We start from the raw sequence: 24,706 nt of genomic DNA, 5'->3' as shown, positions 1-24,706 counted from the left end.
CCAATATTTTAGTACAGAATAGATATACTGAGTGCACAAAACATTAAAAGCCTCAATTAGTCAGGGCGTGGACTCTACAAGGTGTTGAAAGCGTTCCACAGGGATGCTGGCCCATGTTGACTCCAATTGATTTATTTATTTTTTACCTTTATTTAACTAGGCGAGTCACTTAAGAACAAATTCTTATTTACAATGACTGCCTACCAAAAGGCAAAAGGCCTCCTGCAGGGACGGGAGCTTGTATTTTTTGTTTTAAAGAACAAAAATCAAATATAGGACAAAACATTCATCATGACAAGAGAAACATCAGAACACTACATAAAAAGAGACCTAAAGCAACAACACAACATGACAACAACATGGTAGAAACACAACGTGGTAGCAGCACACCATGGTAGCAGGACAAAACACCATACACAAAACATTATTGGGCAGCACAAAGGGCAAGAAGGTGGAGACAACAATACATCATGCAAAGCAGCCACAACTCTCAGTAAGGGTCTATAATTGAGTCTTTGAATGAAGAGATTGAGATAAAACTGTCCAGTTTGAGTGTTTGTTGCAGGTCGTTCCAGTTGCTAGCTGCAGTGAACTGAAAGAGGGGCAACCCAGGGATGTGTGTGCTTTAGGGACTTTTAACAGAATGTGACTGGCAGAACAGGTGTTGTATGTGGAGGATGAGGGCTGCAGTAAATATCTCAGATAGGGGGGAGTGAGGCCTAAGAGGGTTTTATAAATAAGCATCAACCAGTGGTTCTTGCGACGCGTATACAGAGATGACGAGTTTAGAGAGGAGTATAGAGTGCAGTGATATGTCCTATAAGGAGCATTGGTGGCAAATCTGATGGCCGAAAGGTAAAGAACATCTAGCCGCTTGAAAGCACCCTCACCTGCCGATCTATGAATTACGTCTCCGTAATCTAGCATGGGTAGGATGGTCATCTGAATCAGGGTTAGTTTGGCAGCTGGGGGGAAAGAGGAGCGATAATGACAGAGGATACCAAGTCTAGATTTAACCTTAGCTTGCAGCTTTGATATGTGCTGAGAGAAGGACAGTGTACCATCTAGCCATTCTCCCAAGGACTTGTATGAGGTGACTACCTCAAGCTCTAAACCCTTAGAGGTAGGAATCACACCAGTGGGGAGAGGGGAATTATTCTTACCAAACCACATGACCTTTGTTTTGGAGGTGTTGAGAACAAGGTTAATAAGGGCAGAGAAAGCATTTAACACCAAATCCAGGGAGGGGCCAGTTGAGTATAAGACTGTATCAGCTGCATATAAATGGATCAGAGGTCTTCCTACTGCCTGAGCTATGTTGAGCATACTGAGCGATACTGAGCTATGTTGCTGATGTAAATTGAGAAGAGCGTGGGGCCTAGGATTGAGCCTTGGGGTACACTGCACTCTTTGAGAGAGGTAGTTAGCGTAACCAGGCCAAAGACCCCGCAGGGATACCAATACTCCTTAGCCGGCCCACAAGAATGGAATGGTCTACCGTATCAAAAGCTTTGGCCAAGTCAATAAAAATAGCAGCACAACATTGCTTAGAATCAAGGGCAATGGTGACATCACTGAGGACCTTTAAGGTTGCAGTGACACATCCATAACCTGAGCCGAAAACCAGATTGCATACCAGAGAGAATACTATAGACATCAAGAAAGCCAGTCAGTTGATCATTGACAAATTTTACCAACACTTTTGATTAACAGGGCAAAATAAAAATTTGCCTACAAGTTAGGATCAGCTTGATCTCCCCATTTAAATAACGGATGAGCTGTGGCTGCCTTCCAAGCAATGGGAACCTCACCAGAGAGGAGAGACAGGTTAAAAAGGTGAGAGATATGCTTGGCGATGACAAGGGGCAGTAAACATAAAGAAGAAAGGGTCAAGTTTAAGGAGCTCCATTATTACCTCGGACTCAGTGAACGACCTACACTCATCACTGTCAAACGCTCCCTGAAACACTTCAGTGAGCAGGCCTTTCTAATCGACCTGGCCAGGGTATCCTGGAAGAATATTGATCTCATCCCATCAGTAGAGGATGCCTGGTTATTTTTTTAAATGCCTTCCTAACAATCTTAAATAAGCATGCCCCATTCAAGAAATTTAGAACCAGGAACAGATATAGCCCTTGGTTCTCCCCAGACCTGACTGCCCTTAACCAACACAAAAACATCCTATGGCGTTCTGCATGAGCATCGAACAGCCCCTGTGATATGCAGCTGTTCAGGGAAGCTAGAAACCATTATACACAGGCAGTTAGAAAAGCCAAGGCTATCTTTTTCAAGCAGAAATTTGCTTCCTGAACCACTAACTCAAAAAAGTTCTGGGACACTGTAAAGTCCATGGAGAATAATAACACCTCCTCCCAGCTGCCCACTGCACTGAAGATAGGAAACACTGTCACCACTGATAAATCCACTATAATAGAGAATTTCAATAAGCATTTTTCTACGGCTGGCCATGCTTTCCACCTGGCTACTCCTACCCCGGTCAACAGCACTGCACCCCACACAGTAACTCACCCAAGCCTTCCCCATTTCTCCTTCTCCCAAATCCAGTCAGCTGATGTTCTGAAAGAGCTGCAAAATCTGGACCCCTACAAATCAGCCGGGCTAGACAATCTGGACCCTTTCTTTCTAAAAAATGATCTGCAGAAATTGTTGCCACCCCTATTACTAGCCTGTTCAACCTTTCTTTCGTGTCGTCTGAGATTCCCAAAGATTGGAAAACAGCTGCGATCATCCCCCTCTTCAAAGGGGGGGACAATCTTGACCCAAACTGCTACAGACCTGTATCTATCCTACCCTGCCTTTATAAGGTCTTCGAAAGCTAAGTCAACAAACAGATTACCGACCATTTCAAATCTCATCATACCTTCTCTGCTATGCAATCTGGTTTCAGAGCTGGTCATGGGTGCACCTCAGCCACACTCAAGGTCCTAAACGATATCTTAACCGCCATTGATAAGAAACATTACTGTGCAGCCGTATTCATTGATCTGGCCAAGGCCTTCAACTCTGTCAATCACCACATCCTCATCGGCAGACTCGACAGCCTTGGTTTCTCAAATGATTGCTTCGCCTGGTTCACCAACTACTTCGCTGATAGAGTTCAGTGTGTCAAATCGGAGGGTCTGCTGTCTGGACCTCTGGCAGTCTCTATGGGGGTGCCACAGGGTTAAATTCTTGGACAGACTCTTCTCTGTATACATCAATCTTGCTGCTGGTGAGTCTCTGATCCACCTCTACGCAGACGACACCATTCTGTATACTTCTGGCCCTTCTTTGGACACTGTGTTAACAACCCTCCAGGCAAGCTTCAATGCCATACAACTCTCCTTCCGTGGCCTCCAATTGCTCTTAAATACAAGTAAAACTAAATGCATGCTCTTCAACCGATCACTGCCTGCACCTGCCCGCCTATCCAACATCACTACTCTGTACGGCTCTGACTTAGAATACGTGAACAACTACAAATACCTAGATGTCTGGTTAGACTGTAAACTCTCCTTCCAGACCCACATCAAACGGCTCCAATCCAAAGTTAAATCTAGAATTGGCTTCCTATTTCGCAACAAAGCATCTTTCACTCATGCTGCCAAACATACCCTTGTAAAACTGACCATCCTACCAATCCTCGACTTCGGCGATGTCATTTACAAAATAGCCTCCAATACCCTACTCAACAAACTGGATGCAGTCTATCACAGTGCAATCCGTTTTGTCACCAAAGCCCCATATACTACCCACCATTGCGACCTGTACGCTCTCGTTGGCTGTACCTCACTTCATACTCATCGCCAAACCCACTAGCTCCATGTCATCTACAAGACCCTGCTAGGTAAAGTCCCCCCTTATATCAGTTCGCTGGTCACCATAGCATCACCCACCTGTAGCACGCGCTCCAGCAGGTATATCTCTCTGGTCACCCCCAAAACCAATTCTTTCTTTGGCCGCCTCTCCTTCCAGTTCTCTGCTGCCAATGACTGGAAGAAACTACAAAAATCTCTGAAACTGGAATCACTTATCTCCCTCACTAGCTTTAAGCACCAACTGTCAGAGCAGCTCACAGATTACTGCACCTGTACATAGCCCACCTATAATTTAGCCCAAACAACCACCTCTTTCCCTACTTCCCTACTTATTTTATTTATTTATTTAGTTTGCTCCTTTGCACCCCATTATTTTTATTTCTACTTCGCACATTCTTCCACTGCAAATCTACCATTCCAGTGTTTTACTTGCTATATTGTATTTACTTTGCCACCATGGCCTTTTTTTGCCTTTACCTCCCTTATTTCACCTCATTTGCTCACATCGTATATAGACTTGTTTATACTGTATTATTGACTGTATGTTTGTTTTACTCCATGTGTAACTCTGTGTCGTTGTATGTGTCAAACTGCTTTGCTTTATCTTGGCCAGGTCGCAATTGTAAATGAGAACTTGTTCTCAACTTGCCTACCTGGTTAAATAAAGGTGAAATAAAATAAAAATATACACCTGCAGGGAGAAACTTTGTAGCGGGTGCAGGGGAAAAAGAGGGAGGAGCATTGGTGCTAGTCGCATTAGAAGTGGTGGGAGATGAGGTAATGTTGGACAGGCAAGGAGGCATGGCTGAGTCAAATAGGAATCCTGACTTAATGAAGTGTTGATTAAAGAGCTCAGCCATGTGCTTCTTGACAGTAACAACCAAATCATCAACATTAATTAAGGGACATGGGCAGCTGTGAAGAGGGGGGTTTATTTTCCAGGTCTTTAACCATTTCCAGAACTTCTTGGGGTTAGACCCACAGAGAGAGACCTGCTAGCCTTCCCGGATAGCCCGAGTGCACTTATTTCTCACTTGCCTGAACGAGAGGCTGCTGAGCCTTTTGCCAAATGCAATTCTTGAGGTGGAGTAACTCTGCAAGATCACGGTCCTGTTTTAAATTTTCTTTATGGGGGTGTGTTTGTTAACAATATCAAAAAAGAAAGCCCAAGCGTTTTCAACAGAGGGGATCAAGCTTAATCTATACCAATTTACAGATGCCATGTCATGAAGGAAGGCTTGCTCATTAAAGTTTTTTTAGCAATCATCTGTGACAAATCTGGACACGTCGTTTCACTGAGCAGCCATTACGAACACAGGCTGTAAAACAGTGATCACTAAGGTCATTACAGAAAACACCAGACAGATACCTACCAGGATTAATTCTGAGGATAACATCCAGAAGAGTATCCTTTTCTGGGTGTTTGGAGTCATACTTTGTGGGATTGGTAATAATCTGAGAAAGATTTATGGAGTCCCATTGCTTTAGGACTTTATCAGGTGGTTTAAGCATGCGCCAGTTAAGGTCACCTAGCAGGATATATTCATATTTAGTGTAATGAGAGAGGAGAGAGGCCAGGAGAGAGCTTAGGGCAGGTAGGGTACAAGCCGGTGCTGATGGAGGACGATAACACCCAGCAACAGTTAAAAAAGAGCCATTTGAAAGTTTAATGCTTATAACCAGCAAATCAAATTGTTTGGGGACGTACTTGGTGGAGACAACCAAGCACTGAAGGTGATCCTTGGTAAAGATTGCCACTTATACCCACCTTTGGAAGATCTGTCTTGCCGAAAAAGGTTATAACCAGAAAGGTTCAAATCAGTATTCAAAACACTCTTCCTTATCCACGTAATCTGTAATGACCAACACTCTGATTTGGAGCTGTGAACCCACACTTTCAATTGATCCATTTAAGGTAATACGCTTCTAGTGTTAATGTGCAGAAAAGCCAGGGTTTTTACGAGAGCACAAATCAGTGAAGCAGATATCAGAGCACAAGTCAGAGTTGGGGCTAGCAACAGTAGATGGGCCAGAGTGTACATGCACATTTCCAGATATCATCAGCATTAATACAATGAAGGCATGGCAGAGGACAGGGAGAGCTCAGCGCTCTTGATTTTTGACATTTGAATGTGCATTAGATGGCAATAAGATCATATTGTACAGCAATTTCATCAGGTAACAGGAATACAAAGCTGTGTGAAGTTGGCTGGATGTCCTTTGGGTGGTAGACTATTCATGACACACAGGAAATTGTTGACGTGAACAACCCAGCAGCATTGCAGTTCTTGACACAACCTGGTGACCCTGGCACGTACTACCATACCCGGTTTAAAGACACTTAAATATTTTGTCTTGCCCATTCACCTTCTGAATGTTACACATAACAATCCATGTCTCAATTGTTTCAAGGCTTGAAAATATTTCTTTAACCTGTCTCCTCCCCTTCATCTACACTGACTGAAGCAGACTTAACAAGTGACATAGCATTCACCTGCATTCACCTGGTCAGTCTATGTCATGGAAAAAGCAGGCGTTCATAATCTTTTGTACACTCAGGGTATAAATAGTATGTAAACAGTATTAAAGTAACCAGCGGCCAATAACTATGTACATTACGTAGGGCATCAGTCCCTAAGGACACATCACTGCACTCTATACTCCTCTGTAAACTGGTCATCTCTGTATACCCATCGCAAGACCCACTGGTTGATGCTTATTTATAAAACTCTCTTAGGCCTCACTCCCTCCTATCTGAGATATCTACTGCAGCACTCGTCCTCCACATACAACACCTGTTCTGCCAGTCACATTCTGTTAAAGGTCCCCAAAGCACACACATTCCTGGGTCGCTCCCCTTTTCAGTCCGCTGCAGCTAGGGACTGGAACGAGCTGCAACAAACATTCAAAATGGACAGTTTTATCTCAATCTCTTCATTCAAAGACTCAATCATGGACACTCTTACTGAAAGTTGTGGCTGTTTTGTGTGATGTATTGTTGTCTTCTTGACCTTCTTGTCCTTTGTGCTGTTACCATGTTGTGTTGCTACCATGTACTGTAATTAAGAATATTTATAAGTATAAATGAATTGTCTGTAAATAACTTTGTTGTATCTTTCCTATATATATATATACATATACTGTATATAAATAACTATTTGTAATATCTTATGTTGTTCTTGTCTATTACTGTCCTGTACTTTGTCATGTATTTTTACGTTTTATGTGTACTAATAAACTAACCTAAACTAAACTTGGCAGATGGCAGGGTACTGGGCAGAGGCCATCTGGTGGTGGCTGTTTAACAGTCTGAATCCCTGGGAATAGAAGCTGTTTATCAGTCTTTCGGTTTGCGGATGGTGCAATTGATGTACCAGGCAGTGATACAGCCCAACAGGATGCTCTCAATGGTACATCTGTAGTTCGTGAGGGTCTTAGGGTCTTAGGTGCCAAGACAAATTTCTTCAGCTTCCTGAGGCTGAGCTTCTTCGTTTTGTTGACGTTGAGGGAGAGGTTATTTTCCTGGCACCACTCTGCCAAGGCACTCACGTCCTCCCTGTGGGCTGTCTGTTGGAGATGTGCGTTGCCACACAGTCATGGTTGAACAGGGAGTACAGGAGGGTGCTGAGCAAGCACCCCCGTGTTGAGGATCAGAGTGGCAGAGGTGTTGGTGCCTACCTTCAACACCTGTGGTCAGCCCGTCAGGAATACCAGGACCCAGTTGCACAGGGAGGGGTTCAGACCCTGAGCCCTGAGCTTAGGGATGAGCTTGGAGGGCACTATGGTGTTGACGGCTGAGCTGTAGGCGATGAACAGCATTCTTACATAGGTATTCCTCTTGTCCAGGTGGGATAGGGCAGTGTGCAGTGCAATGGCGATTGCGTCGTCTGTGGATCTGTTGGGGCTATATGCAAATTGTAGTGGGTCTAGGGCAGTGGTTCCCAAACGTTTTATTGTCCCGTACTCCTTCAAACATTCAACCTCCAGCTGCGTACCCCCTCTAGCACTTGGGTCAGCACACTCTCAAATGTTTTTTTTTTTTACAATACATTTATTTAACATAAGAATGAGTTTTTGTCTCAACCCGCCGCGTGGGAAGTGACAAAGAGCTCTTATAGGACCAGGGCACAAATAATAATAGAATAATAATTTTGCTCTTTATTTAGCCATCTTACATATAAAACCTTATTTGTTCATCAAAAAAATGTGCATAACTCACCCCAGGCTAACGAGGAGGGTGTGTTTGAAAGGATGCACATAGCTCTGCAATGTTGGGTTGTATTGGAGAGAGTCTCAGTCTTAAATAATTTTCCACACACAGTCTGTGCCTGTATTTAGTTTTCATGCTAGTGAGGGCCGAGAATCCACTCTTACATAGATACGTGGCTGCAAAGGGCATCAGTGTCTTATCAGCTCGATTTTCCAAGGCAGGATACTCTGAGTGCAGCCCAATCCAGAAATCTGGCAGTGGCTTCTGATTAAATAAACATTTCACAGAACCGCTTCTTGCAATTTCGATGAGGCTCTCTTGTTCAGATATTGGTAAGTGGACTGGAGGCAGGGCATGAAAGGGATAACAAATCCAGTTGTTTGTGTCATACGTTTCGGGAAAGTACCTGGTAATTGCGCACCCAGCTCACTCAGGTGCTTCTCTATATCCCATTTGACATTGTCCGTAAGCTTGAGTTCAATTGCACACAAAAAATCATACAATGATGGAAAGACCTGTGTGTTGTCCTTGTTGACAGAGAAGAGCTCCAACTTCTTAATCATAGCCTCAATTTTGTCCCGCACATTGAATATAGTTGCGGAGAGTCCCTGTAGTCCTAGATTCAGATCAGGCAAGAAAAAACATCACCCAGATAGGCCAGTCGTGTGAGAAACGTGTCATCATACAAACGGTCAGACAAGTGAAAATTATGGTCAGCAAAGAAAACTTTAAGGTCGTCTCTCAATTTCAAAAAACTTGTTAATGCTTTGCCCCTTGATAACCAGCGCACTTCTGTATTTTGTAAAAGCGTTAAATGGTTGCTGCCAATATCATTGCATACAGTAATGCAGAAAATACACGTGAGTTCAGCGGCCTTGCTTTCACAAAGTTAACCATTTTCACTGTAGTGTCCAAACCGTCTTTCAAGCTGTCAGGCATTCCCTTGGCAGCAAAAGCCACTCGGTGGATGCTGCAGTTTACCGGGAGCATCTGCTTACACACGCGTTACCACTCCACTATGTCTTCCTGTCATGGCTTTTGCACCATCATTGCACCATCAGTACAGATCGCTTTGATGTTACAAAGCTGTCAAGTACTTAAGTACTCTCCTGTTGTCCTGGTTTCCAATGGTTTGCAGAAGAGGATGTCTTCCTTAATTGACCCCCCGTAAACGTAACGGACATATACCAGGAGCTGTGCCAGGCCCGCCACGTCTGTTGATTCATCCAGCTGTAACAATTTTCACTGTAGTGTCCATACCTTCTTTCAAGCTGTCAGGCATTCCCTTGGCAGCAAGAGCCACTCGGTGGAATTCACTTCCTTGTATGCGAATCAGTAATTGTTTCAAAACATCTCCTGCCATGTTACTGATGCGTCGTGAAACAGTGTTGGTTGATGAAGGCATTGTCTGTTTAGCTTTTTGGGCCTTTCCCCCCAGCATTGTCCCAGCCATATCCGCGGCAGCAGGAAGAATTAAGCTCACCATATAAGACTCTTCTAGCCCCTTCTCATTAATGGCATCTGTTGCTTTTATACATGTCTTACTACTCGAAGTCATCTTAGTTCTCGTTCCAAAAACACATTCTTCTAATTGTAATGTTTTATTTATAAATGTCTGCACAAGAGTGAAGGTTTCCCGCAAGAGAGTAACGGTTAATGTGATTGGATTTTAATGTTGGATGTTGTTATTTCACTGAACACTAGATGGTAAAATGTTATTTTTGGCAGTGAAACGAGGCTAAACAGGTGAGGAAAAAAACATCACCCAAATGTATAGCGCCATTGTAAAATTGAAATGGAATGTTTGAAAATGTGTAGCACATTTTTATTTGGCGTACCTCCGACGGTATTGCGCGTACCCCTGTTTGGGGATAGCTGGTCTATGGTATGGAGTTGGTATGGTATAGCTGGGAATTGGTATAGCCTCTCAAAGCACTTTATGATTAGTAATTTAGTTCAGTTACCTTGCTTTAATTCGGGGCCGGCAGCTTTGCGAGGTTTATCGAGCTTAAATGTCTTATTCACGCCGGCCATGGAGATCGGGAGCACGCTGTCGTCATAAGCGGAGGGGGCCCACATCAGTGGCTCTGTGTCATTTTCCTCAAACCAGATTCTGTGCGGACGAATTACTTACAGTAATAAATTGTTGTAACAAAATCATCTACCTGTGTGTTACATAATTTTTTATGCCATGTTCACATTTTTGTTATTTAGCACGCGTTCTTACCAGAGTGACTCGGGTTAAGTGCCTTGCTCAAGGGAACATTGGCAGATGTTGTCACCTAGTGGACTTGAACCAGCAACCTTTCAGTTACTAGCACAACGCTGTTGACCGCTAGACTACCTGCCACCCTTGTCTTGTGCTAACAGATTTCATGCTGTAGGCTTCCTAATTTACAATCATAAATCCGAAAATGTAAGAAATATGGCTGATTAACCTTTATTTGCGGAAATATTCCCATTATTTCGAATTAATCGAGTAGAAAGAGAACGTTTTAGTCAAATGCCAACTCTGGAAAGGCAGCATTGATCTGTTTGTCCAGAAACACCACATCAAACATGAAAAGGCATCTGGAGGTTGTGCACAAAGGCACAAAGCTAGTTGCCAAAAGCTAGTTCCCAAATCCATGAAAGAGTAGAAATATATACACATTTGTGACAATAAACAGAAGCATCAATAATATTTCCAAATGTAATTAAAAATGGCAATAATTCACATACTCTGAGTGTTCAAAGCACTAGGAACACCTGTGAAAGGTATGATCCCTTATTGATGTCACTTGTTACATCCACTTCAATCAGTGTAGTTGAAGTGGAGGAGACAGGTTAAAGAATGTTAAGCCTTGAGACAATTGAGACTGGGTTTTTCATGCTCATTGGTGCCCCCTGTGTATCTAGAACGGTCCACCACCCAACTTTCAACACCTTGTCGAGTCCATGCCCCGATCAATTAAGGGCTAAAGGGGGAGGGGGGTGCAACTTGGTATTAGGAAGGTGTTCCTAATAGTTGGTATAGTCAGTGTGTGTGTGCCATTCAGAGGGTGAATGGGCAAGACAAAATATTTAAGTGCCTTTGAACGGGGTATGGTAGTAGGCGCCAGGCGCACCAGTTTGAATGTGTCAAAAACAGCAACGTTGCTGGGTTTTCACGCTTAACAGTTTCCCATATCAAGAATGGTCCACCACCCTAAAGGACATCCAGCCAACTTGATACAACTGTGGGAAGTATTGAAGTCGACATGGGCCAGCATCCCCGTGGTAGGCTTTCGACACCTTGCACAGTTCATTCCCCAACAAGTTGAGGCTGTTCTGAGGGCAAACTCAATATTATGAAAGTGTTCCTAATGTTTTGTACACTCAGTGTATATTGCTATGAATGTGAGTAGGGTGACTCCCCTAGCAGCTACTGAACCCAGACCACCACATCGAGGCCACCAGAATCTTTAGCTGACTCCATCAAGATGATTTAGTAATATGCAAGAGACTATGGTTGAATTACAGGAATTGGAAGGTCAAGAAATGTCTGAGAATGGAATTCTAAATGCAGGTGTATTTAATTAATATTATAAAAGGTATGTATTCACATACAATACATAAAGCTTAGGTTACAAAGCATTAACACGCATTACAAGGCATTATTTAATGCATGATCAGAGATGGAAAGAGAGAAAAATAACCTATGGCGCCCAAAGCGTTGGGGGAGAGAGAGAAAGAAAGTGAAAGAGAGAGAGAGTGACCACACCAGGTCAGGAACAATAAGAGAGTGAGAGACAATCAACCCTTGTATATCCATTTGACCAGGTTTAGATTCTAGATCTGAGCTGTTGCATTACTGTTCACTTCCAATCAGACATCAGACCTACGGGATGTTATCACAACAGAGATAGCACAGAAAGAATTCCTGAGATGACAATTAAACCTCTTGCATAGAGTGTTGATAAGAGTCACTTCCAACATTAGACAACTATACAGATAGCCCTTACATAGCCCTTACATTACAATAAGTCAATAAAATCAATGATGAGAGAATAGTCAGATTAACTAATGCCTGACATGGATATGGTTACGGTCACGTAGCAGGAAGATCGGAGTACCGCGAACTAAGAAGTCGTGAGTTCAAATCCCAGGGGGAGACATGTTGATTAATAATTACTGAATAAATGAACATGCACAATGTAGTCAAGGTGTGTCAAATATGTAAAGTAAGTTGAAATCACTGTGTGTGTGAGTATTTCTAATCTTGCCAACAGACAAAGAGCTATCAATGGTTCACCAATCAGGGCCTTTATTGGCTTGGCAACAGTAACAACACTTGATGTGTAAAGTTGTTTTTACACATAAATGTTCTTGCAACGTTCCAATGAAACATGTCTTGAACATTTTATGTTCTGTGTATGGACAGATTGGACAGATTAATGTTTTTGCCATGTTCCCATGAAACATGTCTAGAACATTAATATCTTATATTCAGAGAACATGGTAACCACGCTCTGGGTAAATTCTATTTGAAATTAGTGAACGGTCTCTTGGAGACATGCCCTACACATCACAGGAACATTCCTATGAAAACGTTAGTTAATGACCTAATGAGAATCTTAAGGGAACGTTCTCTAAAGTTGTGGGAACGTTTGTTGTTAACTGGGGAGAGAGCCGTAAAGAAACTTTGTCTCATGAAGACGATACAGCTGCCCACTGGGTTCTATCACACCGCTTAACCACTTAACAACAGGAGACAAACAGAATAAAGGATCAAATAAAATAGCAAAGCTCACAAACAAACAACCAAAACACAGAGAAATAAATATTCCAAAAACAAAAAATCAGATTCAGCTGTGTTTAACAATCGTTGGCATTAAACATACACTGGTTGATATATGCCTACCGCATTGAGAAATAGCTTTTATGATATCCAAAACCTTGCTTCAGTGGTTTTCCTCTCTCGAAAGTGTGTGGCTTTTGGAGGAAAACAAAATGGCCACTCCCTCCAGGAGACATAGGGTCAGAGAGGAATGCTCTTCGGAAACCACAATGTGAGTCCCTTCTAGAATGCTCCAGGGCTGAATCTCATTTTCAAAGAGAGAAAGAGAGACAGAGAAACAACAAAATGTAAAAGATGTTTGGTTCCGATTATGCCACGCTCCCGGTCCCATTCTTGCAGGTCACGGGATGGGATTTAGAGGTGGGCATGCACAGAAATTAAACATTGGCGTCAGTCACGGCTCTGGAAATAGCATCCGGAGGATGGCCAGACCATTCCAGTATCTGCTGGTGTGGATCCATTTAGGCTTTAGCCGGTGGTCAAACTTGTGGGAAGAACACAATGGCTTTTGGTTTCAAGTTCAACATTGAAGTCATGCCATGTTTCCTCCAATGATGGATAAACAATATTTGTATATCTATGGTTTTCTCTGTTAAGGCACCCAATGGCTCTCTTGGGCCTCACAGTGGCTGATAAATCAAATCAAATCAAATCAAATGTTATTTGTCACATGCGCCAAATACAACAGGTGTAGTAGACCTTACGTGAAATGCTGATTGAGTCTTTAATACCAACATGTTTCAAGCAGACCACCATAGTCCCTGTACCCAATAACACAAAGGCAACCTGCCTAAATGACTGCCAACCTGTAGCACTCACGTCTGTAGCCATGAAGTGCTTTAAAAGGCTGGTAATGGCTCACATCAACACCATTGTCCGAGAAACCCAAGACCCACTCCAATTTGCATACCGCCCAAACAGATCCACAGATGATGCAATCTCTATTGCACTCCACACTGCCCTTTCCCACCTGGACAAGAGGAACACTTATGTGAGAATGCTATTCATTGAGTACAGCTCAGCGTTCAACACCATAGTACCCACAAAGCTCATCACTAAACCTTGGATCCTAGGATAAAACACCTCCCTCTGCAACTGGATCCTGGACTTCCAGGGCCGCCCCCAGGTGGTGAGGGTAGGTAGCAACACATCTGCCACGCTGATCCTCAACACTGGAGCCCCCCAGGGGTACGTGCTCAGTCCCCTCCTGTACTCCCTGTTCACCCATGACTGCATGGCCAGGCACGACTCCAACACCATCATTAAGTTTGACACAACAGTGGTAGGCCTGATCACCGACAGCGACAAGACAGCCTATAGGAAGGAGGTCAGAGACCTGGCCAGGTGGCGGCAGAATAACAACCTGTCCCTCAATGTATCCAAGACTAAGGAGATTAATGTGGATTACAGGAAAAGGAGGACCGTGCACGCCCCCATTCTCATCGACGGGGCTGTAGTGGAGCAGGTTGAGAGCTTAAATTTCCTTGGTGTCCATATCACCAACATACTAGAATGGTCCAAACACACTAAAACAGTCGTGAAGATGGCACGACAAAGCCTATTCCTCCTCAGGAAACTAAAAGGATTTGGCATGGGTCCTGAGATCCTCAAAAGGTTCTACAGTTCCAACATCGAGAGCATCCTGACTGGTTGCATCACTGCCTGGAACGGCAATTGCTCGACCTCCGACAGCAAGGCACTACAGAGGGTAGTGCGTACGGCCCATTACATGACTGGGGCTAAGCTGACTACCACCCAGGACCTCTATACCAGGCGGTGTCAGAGGAAGGCCCTAAAAATTGTCAAAGACCCCAGCCACCCCAGTCATAGACTTTTCTCTCTACTACCGCATGGCAAGCGGTACCGGAGTGCCAAGTCTAGGACAAAAAGGCTTCTCAACAGTTTTTACCCACAAGCCATAATACTCCTGAACAGGTAATCAAATGGCTTCCCGGACTATTTGCATTGTGTGCCTCCCCAAACCCCTCTTTTACACTGCTGCTACTCTCTGTTTAGCATATATTCATAGTCACTTTAACTATACATTCATGTACATATGTACATACTACCTCAATTGGCCCGACCAACCAGTCGTCCAACCAGTGAGGCACGGCATTCGCCCTAAGGAGCGTGTCCTCAGTTTAATGCCACCTGAGTCAGCTCTCCGTACTCGTCCTGAGGAGCGTGCTAGCCGTCTGGTGAAGACTGTACCAGCTCCATGCACCAGGTCTCCAGTACGCCTCCCCAGCCCTGCACGTCCTGTGCCAGCTCTCCGCACTCGCTTTGAGGAGCGTGTTATCGTTCCGGTACAATGTGTGCCGGTTCTAAGTACCGTGTCTCCAGTGTGCCTCCACAGCCCGGTACGTCCTGTGCCAGCTCCCCACACTTGCCATGCGGAGGTTGTCATCTGTCCAGGACACGTTGTGCCCTTTCCACGCACCAGGCCTCCTGTGCGTCTCCCCAGCCCGGTACGTCCTTTGCCGGCTCCACGCTCCAGGCCTCCTGTGCGTCTCCCCAGCCCGGTACGTCCTGTGCCGGATCCCTGCATCCGGCCTCCAGTGCATCTCCTCAGCCCAGTACGCCCTGTGTCGGCTCCATGCTCCAGGCCTCCTGTGCGTCTCCCCAGCCCGGTACGTCCTGTGCCGGATCCCTGCAACCGGCCTCCAGTGCATCTCCTCAGCCCAGTACGCCCTGTGTCGGCTCCATGCTCCAGGCCTCCTGTGCGTCTCCCCAGCCCGGTACGTCCTGTGCCAGCTCCACGCACCAGGCCTCCAGCAACGGTCTGCAGGCCAGAGCCTCCAGCGACAGTCTGCGGCCCGAGCCTCCAGTGATGATCTATGTCCCGAAGCCTCCAGTGATGATCCATGGCCCGAAGCCTCCAGTGATGATACATGGCCCGAAGCCTCCAGTGATGATCCATGGCCCGAAGCCTCCAATGATCCATGGCCCGGCGACGATCTACGGTCCGGAGTCCCCGGTGACGATCTACGGTCCTGAGTCCCCGTCAACGATCTACGGTCCAGTTCCTACGGCGACGATCCACGGTCCGGAATCCCCGGCGACAATACATGGTCCGGTTCCTCCGGCTACGATCCCCGCACCAGAGGCACTACCGAAGCTGGCAGATCCGTGAGCGGAGCGCGGTCTACGTCCCGCACCGGAGCCGCCACGGAGGCTAGATGCCCACCCGGACCCTCCCCATTGAGTCAGGTTTTGCGGCCGGAGTCCGCAGATTTGGGGGGGTACTGTCACGCCCTGACCTTCGAGAACCTTTTATTTCTCTAGTTTTGGTTAGGTCAGGGTGCGACTAGGGTGGGTAGTCTAGTTTTTTATTTTCTATGTTGGCCTGGTATTGTTCCCAATCAGAGGCAGCTGTCTATCGTTGTCTCTGATTGGGGATCATATTTAGGCAGCCTTTTCCCACCTGTTGTTTGTGGGATCTTGATTTTGTATGGTTGCTTCTTAGTGTCATGTTTTGTCATATATTGTCTTGTCCTTGTGCTTAGGCGAATGGCGACAGTGGTTGGAGGGGGCGACCGTTCCTTTTGTCGTTTGGACTGACCATAAGAACCTTGAGTACATCCGTTCTGCCAAACGACTTAATGCACGTCAAGCTCGTTGGGCGTTGTTTTTCGCTCGTTTCGAGTTTGTGATTTCTTATCGCCCGGGTAATAAGAACACCAAGCCTGATGCCTTATCCCGTCTCTTTAGTTCTTCTGTGGCTTCTACCGATCCCGAGGGGATTCTTCCTTATGGGCGTGTTGTCGGGTTGACAGTCTGGGGAATTGAGAGACAGGTTAAGCAAGCACTCACTCACACTGCGTCGCCGCACTCTTGTCCTAGTAACCTTCTTTTCGTTCCTGTTTCTACTCGTCTGGCTGTTTTTCAGTGGGCTCACTCTGCCAAGTTAGCTGGCCATCCCGGCGTTCGAGGTACACTTGCTTCTATTCGCCAGCGCTTTTGGTGGCCTACTCAGGAGCGTGACACGCGCCGTTTCGTGGCTGCTTGTTCGGACTGCGCGCAGACTAAGTCAGGTAACTCTCCTCCTGCCGGTCGTCTCAGACCGCTTCCCATTCCTTCTCGACCATGGTCTCACATCGCCTTAGACTTCATTACCGGTCTGCCTTCGTCTGCGGGGAAGACTGTGATTCTTACGGTTGTCGATAGGTTCTCTAAGGCGGCACATTTCATTCCCCTCGCTAAGCTTCCTTCCGCTAAGGAGACGGCACAAATCATCATCGAGAATGTGTTCAGAATTCATGGCCTCCCGTTAGACGCCGTTTCAGACAGAGGTCCGCAATTCACGTCACAGTTTTGGAGGGAGTTCTGTCGTTTGATTGGTGCTTCCGTCAGTCTCTCTTCCGGTTTTCATCCCCAGTCTAACGGTCAAGCAGAAAGGGCCAATCAGACGATTGGTCGCATACTACGCAGCCTTTCTTTTAGAAACCCTGCGTCTTGGGCAGAACAGCTCCCCTGGGCAGAATACGCTCACAACTCGCTTCCTTCGTCTGCTACCGGGCTATCTCCGTTTCAGAGTAGTCTGGGTTACCAGCCTCCTCTGTTCTCGTCCCAGCTCGCCGAGTCCAGCGTTCCCTCCGCTCAGGCGTTTGTCCAACGTTGTGAGCGCACCTGGAGGAGGGTGAGGTCTGCACTTTGCCGTTACAGGGCGCAGACTGTGAGAGCCGCCAATAAACGTAGGATTAAGAGTCCTAGGTATTGTCGCGGCCAGAGAGTGTGGCTTTCCACTCGCAACCTTCCCCTTCCGACAGCTTCTCGTAAGTTGACTCCGCGGTTCATTGGTCCGTTCCGTGTCTCCCAGGTCGTCAATTCTGTCGCTGTGCGACTGCTTCTTCCGCGACATCTTCGTCGCGTCCATCCTGTCTTCCATGTCTCCTGTGTCAAGCCCTTTCTTCGCACCCCCGTTCGTCTCCCCCCCCCCGTCCTTGTCGAGGGCGCACCTATTTACAAGGTACGTAGGATCATGGACATGCGTTCTCGGGGACGTGGTCACCAGTACTTAGTGGATTGGGAGGGTTACGGTCCTGAGGAGAGGAGTTGGGTTCCATCTCGGGACGTGCTGGACCGTTCGCTGATTGATGATTTCCTCCGTTGCCGCCAGGATTCCTCCTCGAGTGCGCCAGGAGGCGCTCGGTGAGTGGGGGGGTACTGTCATGTTTTGTCATATATTGTCTTGTCCTTGTGCTTTCCCTTCTGTTCGTTTCCCCCTGCTGGTCTTATTAGGTTCGTTCCCTTTTTCTATCCCTCTCTCTCCCCCTCCCTCTCTCTCTTCTCTCTATCGTTCCGTTCCTGCTCCCAGCTGTTCCTCATTCTCCTAACTCACTCATTTAGTCTTTTCACACCTGTCCCCTATTTTGCCCTCTGATTAGTGCCACTATTTCTCCCTCTGTTTTCCGCTTCTGTCCTTGTCGGATCCTTGTATGATGTTCGCTGTGCTGTGTCCTTGTCTCGCCCTGTCGTGTCTTGTCTCCTTCAGATGCTGCGTGTGAGCAGGTGTCTTAGTCTGCTACGGTCGGTGCCTTCCCGAAGCAACCTGCAGTCAATGGTCGAGTCTCCAGTCTGTCCTCGTTACTACGAGTGGATTTAAGTTTTTTCCTGTTTTGTTTTCCTCTTGAGTGTTCCAGAATTATTACTTTTGCCTTTTACTGGAATAAAGACTCTGTTTTCGCTAAGTCGCTTTTGGGTCCTCATTCACCTGCATAACACTTAGCCCTACAGAGCTGTACGTTTCGTTTACTACTCTTTCTTGTTTTGTGCCGGTTATCATAAATAAAAAATTATTAACCTACCCCATGCTGCATCTTGGTCCGACCATCCTTCCAACAGCGATCGTGACACAATGTGTGGGGGCACCAGTGTCGAGGTAATTGAGGTAATATGTACATGTAGGTAGAGGTATTAAAATGACTATGCAGATAATAGTCAGATAATAACAGAGAATAGCAGCAGCATAGAAGGAGGGGGGGTTAATGCAAATAGTCTGGGTAGCCATTTGATTATCTGTTGAAGACTAGTATGGCTTGGGGGTAGAAGCTGTTTAGAAGCATCTTGGACCTAGACTTGGCACTCCAGTACCACTTGCTGTGTCATAGCAGAGAGAACAGTCCATGAATAGGGTGGCTGGAGTCTTTGACAATTTTTAGGGCCTTCCTCTGACACCACCTGGTATAGAGGTCCTGGATGGCAGGAAGCTTGGCACCAGTGATGCACTGGGCCGTATGCCCTACCCTCTGTAGTGCCTTGAGGTGGAAGGCCGAACAGTTGCCATACCAGGCAGTGATGCAACCCGTCAGGATGCTCTTGATGGTGCAGCTGTAAAACCTTTTGAGGATCTGAGGACCTATGCCAAATATTCCCTTTGTAGTCTGTAATAGTTTGCAAGCCCTGCCACATCTGAAGAGCGTCGGAGCTATGGTAGTACCATTCGATCTTAGTCCTGTACTGACGCTTTGCCTGATTGATGGTTCGTTGTTGTGTAGACCCCAGATGTGTAGGGCTCTGAGCCTATTCTAACCAAACCAAATCATTCTGAATCTGATCATTGCTAAATTAGTCCAATTGGAGAGCGGGAAAATGGTGGATGAAAGAGGCCAAAGCCAGAGACCACAACCTTAATGAGGAGGGAGGAGGTCACATTTCTGGGTCTCGAGTGAACATGATAAGAAATTGGAGGAAGATAAATCATCCTAAAAAATTTGATGAAAGATGAATCTTCCTTCAACTATTATAAACCTCAGTTCACAGTGATATAATATTGCAGTAAAATGTTGCTTTTCCTCTGATAATCCAAAGTCTATTTCCCATCCTAATGTTAGGTCTTATAAAATGTTGTAAAAGTGACACCTCTTCAATTCACACTCTATAAAGATAACTAAATAGATCAATTGACACTACTGTATGGTCCTGTAGTTTACGTTGCTGGAGTGGCGCTCGACCTGCAACTGTAACCAAGGAGACATTAGTTTCAGCTGACTGGAGTTGTTTACAGTAGTTGCCCCAGGCCTTTCCATGGCACTAAGTGGAAACTGTCGTCCTTGAAGTGAGACACATCTCTTTCTTGCCTGAGGCAACCGAGGTGCACCCCCTGAAGACTTCTTCAGCATTTGATAGGTCACATTTTCCTAACTGAACTACAGGGTATTAACAAAATACAGATGCCTATTTGAGAGAGGAAGAGTGTAAGGCCAAAAGATCATGACACTGCAGAACATTTTCCAAAGTGCTTTCAGTTGGTATGAAAAAAATAGAAGATCTGTTATGAATGAGGATGTTGGACTAGGTAGACCAATTGTGTTCCCATTTCATTTTGAATGCAACTTGCTGTAACGTGATGACTGAATCAAAATGTGCTGCGTTGTTTAATGTGGTAATTGAAATCTGTAAGACAAAAAGCTATTGTGTAAGTGTGAATTTGTTTACATCTGAAATACAGGCATTTTGCCTACAGTTAGCCTGCAAAACACTTGGCTGCAAAAGTACATTGTTTTTGTGATCCTTCTAGTATTGCACGCAGAGAATTAAAATTCAACACAACACCATGTAGCTTAGCAGAATAATGTGTACTATACACTCGCATTAAACACACTCAAAAAATACTTCAGCACACTATAATAATAATAATAATAATATATGCCATTTTGCAGACGCTTTTATCCAAAGCGACTTACAGTCATGTGTGCATACATTCAACGTATGGGTGGTCCCGGGAATCGAACCCACTACCCTGGCGTTACAAGCGCCATGCTCTACCAACTGAGCTACAGAAGGACCACACTCACACACAAGCCACTTCTGTTGGCTGGCGAAGAGAAAATAAACAGGATGGTTGTGGTTTGGAATTGTCAAGCAGCAAAACAATAGCATTAATAAACCTCATATTGCTGAGTGGGACAGGAAAGACAGAAAAGAATCAGCAGGGAGCAGCAGTGATTCATACACTCTGAAAGTACAAAAACGCACATTTACATCTGCTATTTCTACATTCATTTCAAGAGATTTGTCACGCCCTGACCTTAGAGATCCTTTTTATGTCTCTATTTTGGTTTGGTCAGGGCGTGAGTTGGGGTGGGCATTCTACGTTGTTTTTCTATGTTTTCTTTTCTATGCGTTTGGCCTGGTATGGTTCCCAATCAGAGGCAGCTGTCTATCGTTGTCTCTGATTGAGAACCAAACTTAGGTAGCCTTTTCCCACCTGGTGTTTGTGGGTAATTGTTTTCTGTTTTTGTGTCTGCGCCAGACAGAACTGTTTTGGTTTCATTTCGGTCTCTTTGTTGTTTTTGTCATACAGTGTTCTGTTCTATTAAATAATCATGGACACTTACCACGCTGCGTTTTGGTCAGATCCTTCCTACTCCTCATCCGATGAAGACAATTTTTTTTACAATATTCAAGATATAGTATACAAATTGATTATGGAAGAATATAACTTATAAATGCCTCAGGAGCTTAGTTCAACTGTCTTACCCCACCAGAATGCAAAATATAAGCTTGTAAACAAACTAATCGTTAACAAATCCTGCATAGCCTAAAAATATAGTTTAAACTATAATTTTGATCTTATGGATGGTCAGTCCTTGCATCCATAGCTCTGTCTATGAATTTGAGAGTGGTTACATTTCTCCAGCCCCATCCCTAAGCTATTTACCAGATGAGTGGTAGAGTAACTGCTTTGTTAATGTTGCAACTGTAGATTGCTTTAAATTTTGGCAAAAAAACAATTACATTGTGATTGTTGATGGCACTACAAGCTCTTGACCAGTATAGCTGATAAAGATAGCATTCTAGTCTGGGATTGATTAAAAAAACACTGTATATCTTTTCAGGTGCACAAGGGTCTTTAAGGACAGCAGGGTAGGGGAACGTAAAGTGAAAGAGAAATTCGCTTTGGTTAGGAATTCTCATGAACAATCACCGGACGCAAAGCCAGTTCCTGTCTAGGTAGCTGTCGATATGGAGCAGCTACCTCTAATCCTGGAGGTCGTCCGACCCTGTGCCGCGAGAGCCAAAGCAACCCATCTGGCTTTGATTCCGCACCACATTTGGTTACTTAAGACAAACATTATGAATAGGATCAGCAGATACACTCCTAACACCTGACGTGAGGTCAGTTTTGCATTTCCTCGCCCTAATTGTGAAGGTTAGAATTGTGGGAGTGTAAGCTGATCCTAGACCTCACTGGTGGCTACTTACTTCTATGGGACTTTCTGTCAGTATTCATCAGCCAACCATCTTAACTTCCATGAACAAATTCCTAATCCTCTAGACCAGGGATTCCCAAACACTCAGGCACCCCTTCCAGAAAAATGTGCAGGTTTAAAGCTTATTTCTTGCAAATCTACACATTTTGTCAATGGGTGCAGAGAAATTGTTGCTGTTTTAAAGCTCAATCTTGCAATGCCATGTCTTACACTTATGTATGTGACTCAAACATTACAACAAAATTGATGGGCAAAAAAATATAACAAAAAATTATACTATTACAACTTTCAATAGTAAGTCGAAAGCCGGACTGAGTTCCTAAAGTTTGCGAACCACTGCTTTAGACAGCTGAACCACAGCACACACAACTGTCCTGAAATGAAATCTAGCTGTGGGCCATCTGTTGAAAGTCTTTTCAGAGTAGTATTCATACTCAGAAGAGGCCATGCCGCTTACATACCCTCCAGTCTACACCATATCTCACATTGATGCATCACCATCGCTGTTTCCACTAAATCCCATTCAGTTATGCAAGAAATTTGGAGAAGGAACCAAAAGTATTCACTTTGGTGATCTATTCTTTTAATCCTGGAGGTCGTCCGAACCTGGGCCGCGAGCGCCAAAGCAACCCATCTGGCTTTGATTCCGCACCACATTTGGTTACTTAACTAAAGATAATCATATAATTATTTCCCACAGGCCTGCAGCTCAGAATAGAGCCTGTACTAAAAACCTAATGTAGCCATTCGCATCAGATTTTGTGTTATTAACATCCCCCAACCCCCCATCTGTCAGTCAAAGTGGTCCGGTCCAATTATCACCTCGTTTGGCAGTTGGTGCTGTGTAGGCCATAGAGCCTTGGCGTTCAGGGTTTGATGAGTGCATTCAAAATGTTCAGTTCTGAGTCTTAGCTACAGTGTGTACCGGTGCAGTTGTACCAAACAACCGCTGTTCCTCTACACATGGCCAGCGATAGGGAGGGAGGGATGGAGCAGAGGGATGGGGGTCAAAGGGGAATCAGACTCATAGGAAGGGATTTATTCTTCCACTCCGCTACCCAGATGAAAACAGTTCATGTTTCCTGCACTTCTGAAATGAAACAACCCAACGAGAAGCGAATAAGGCTCACGGTGCTATTTGCGTACAACCGAAAAAGAGACCAACATTTTTCTCTCTCTCTTGTCCTCATAGCTACGCCATTGCCGTGAGGCGAAACTGAACTGTAAGACACAATAACCACTGCTGTGCTGCTGTTTTGGAAAGGAAAATACTTTCGTTTCCATTTTTTTTCTCATTTTCGCTTGATGTTTTTTGACTGTGGAAAAAAAACGGTGGTCTCATTTTATACAATTTCCGAATACTGGCAGGAGAAATGCTTGGTTTGAATAGACCCACTGTTCTGCTCTGCTTGGCTCTGTTCTGTGCACAGTTTCACTCCCACTAGGAGTCTGTGATGCTGGCTCCATGAGCTCTACTCTTGTGGCTCTTGGGCACAGTCCAAAGTTAAGTTAAGCAGCATTACCCCCTTTCCTCACCTCTGCTCCATGGTGTAAACACATGTACTGTAAATGCACGCTCCGTGACACACATTCTGTATAGTGCAGACAGAAATGTTCACGTGCACACACACTCACTAACCCTACACGTACGTGCATACCCACACCCAAATGCGTGCACATGCAAGTAAGCGCGAATGCACACACAGACAGAGACAGATAGGCAGACAGACAGACACACATTACAGACACACATATCCAAGTTTACCCTCACTGTATACATTTGCATGTAAACTCACTTCCACACACTTAAAAACATAGTTTTGACAGCTCCAATCCTTAGACGGGCGACCATCCAGGAGCCAGATTAAGAGGGCAAGTTTTCTATCAACGAGACAGAGGGCTCAAAGACTCTTGGCCTTCATAAAGTAGCTGTGCCGACGTGACACTGTTGTAAACTCGCCAGGCACTCTTAAAATCTTCCCTCACATAAGTGGCTTTTAAGGTCTGAACGATGAAATAGTATACTCTACATCTGGTTCAATCTAAGGCCAGATATACAGTATTTTATCTCTTTTAATTTGTCTCTATCACATACTCATACGCTGGTGCACACACACACACACACACACACACACACACACACACACACACACACACACACACACACACACACACACACACACACACACACACACACACACACACACACACACACACACACACACACACACACACACACACACACACACACACACACACACACACACATACACACACACACACACATACACATACACATACACATACACATACACATACACATACACATACACATACACATACACATACACATACACACACACACACACACACACACACACACACTGCTTACCTTTTCAATCCCATATCTACATCCCATACCTTTGAGTCATCATGGCCATTGTATATTATATTAATTCCACCACACAGCCAAGCCTTGGTTCTTTATAGACTACCACACACAATCATGCACTGAACCACACACACAGTACTCTTTGTCAGCAACATCCCACACATGCAACTACCCACTAACAACATCTGCACTCCACAGCTGAGTCATATTGCTAGCTTAACCATCTGAGTAGAACTGAAAGATATGGCAACG

General features: G+C 45.0%; 1 protein-coding gene across 1 annotated transcript in view; it reads right to left on the bottom strand.

The window, feature by feature from the left end:
- The window catches only part of LOC124004866 (thyroid hormone receptor-associated protein 3-like), a 78,896-nt gene extending 54,413 nt beyond the window's left edge, over positions 1 to 24,483 (bottom strand). The window contains exon 1 of the mRNA XM_046313694.1: positions 24,455 to 24,483. Within this exon, the coding sequence (XP_046169650.1) occupies positions 24,455 to 24,468 (14 nt within the window). The 5' untranslated portion in view covers positions 24,469 to 24,483. The remainder of the gene's footprint in view (positions 1 to 24,454) is intronic.
- Positions 24,484 to 24,706: the final 223 nt, after the last annotated feature.

This window comes from Oncorhynchus gorbuscha, linkage group LG19 (assembly GCF_021184085.1).
Source record: "Oncorhynchus gorbuscha isolate QuinsamMale2020 ecotype Even-year linkage group LG19, OgorEven_v1.0, whole genome shotgun sequence".
Classification (NCBI taxonomy): domain Eukaryota; kingdom Metazoa; phylum Chordata; class Actinopteri; order Salmoniformes; family Salmonidae; genus Oncorhynchus; species Oncorhynchus gorbuscha.
The sequence above is the reverse complement of the archived record's forward strand: the minus strand, read 5'-3'. Positions and strand labels throughout refer to the sequence as shown.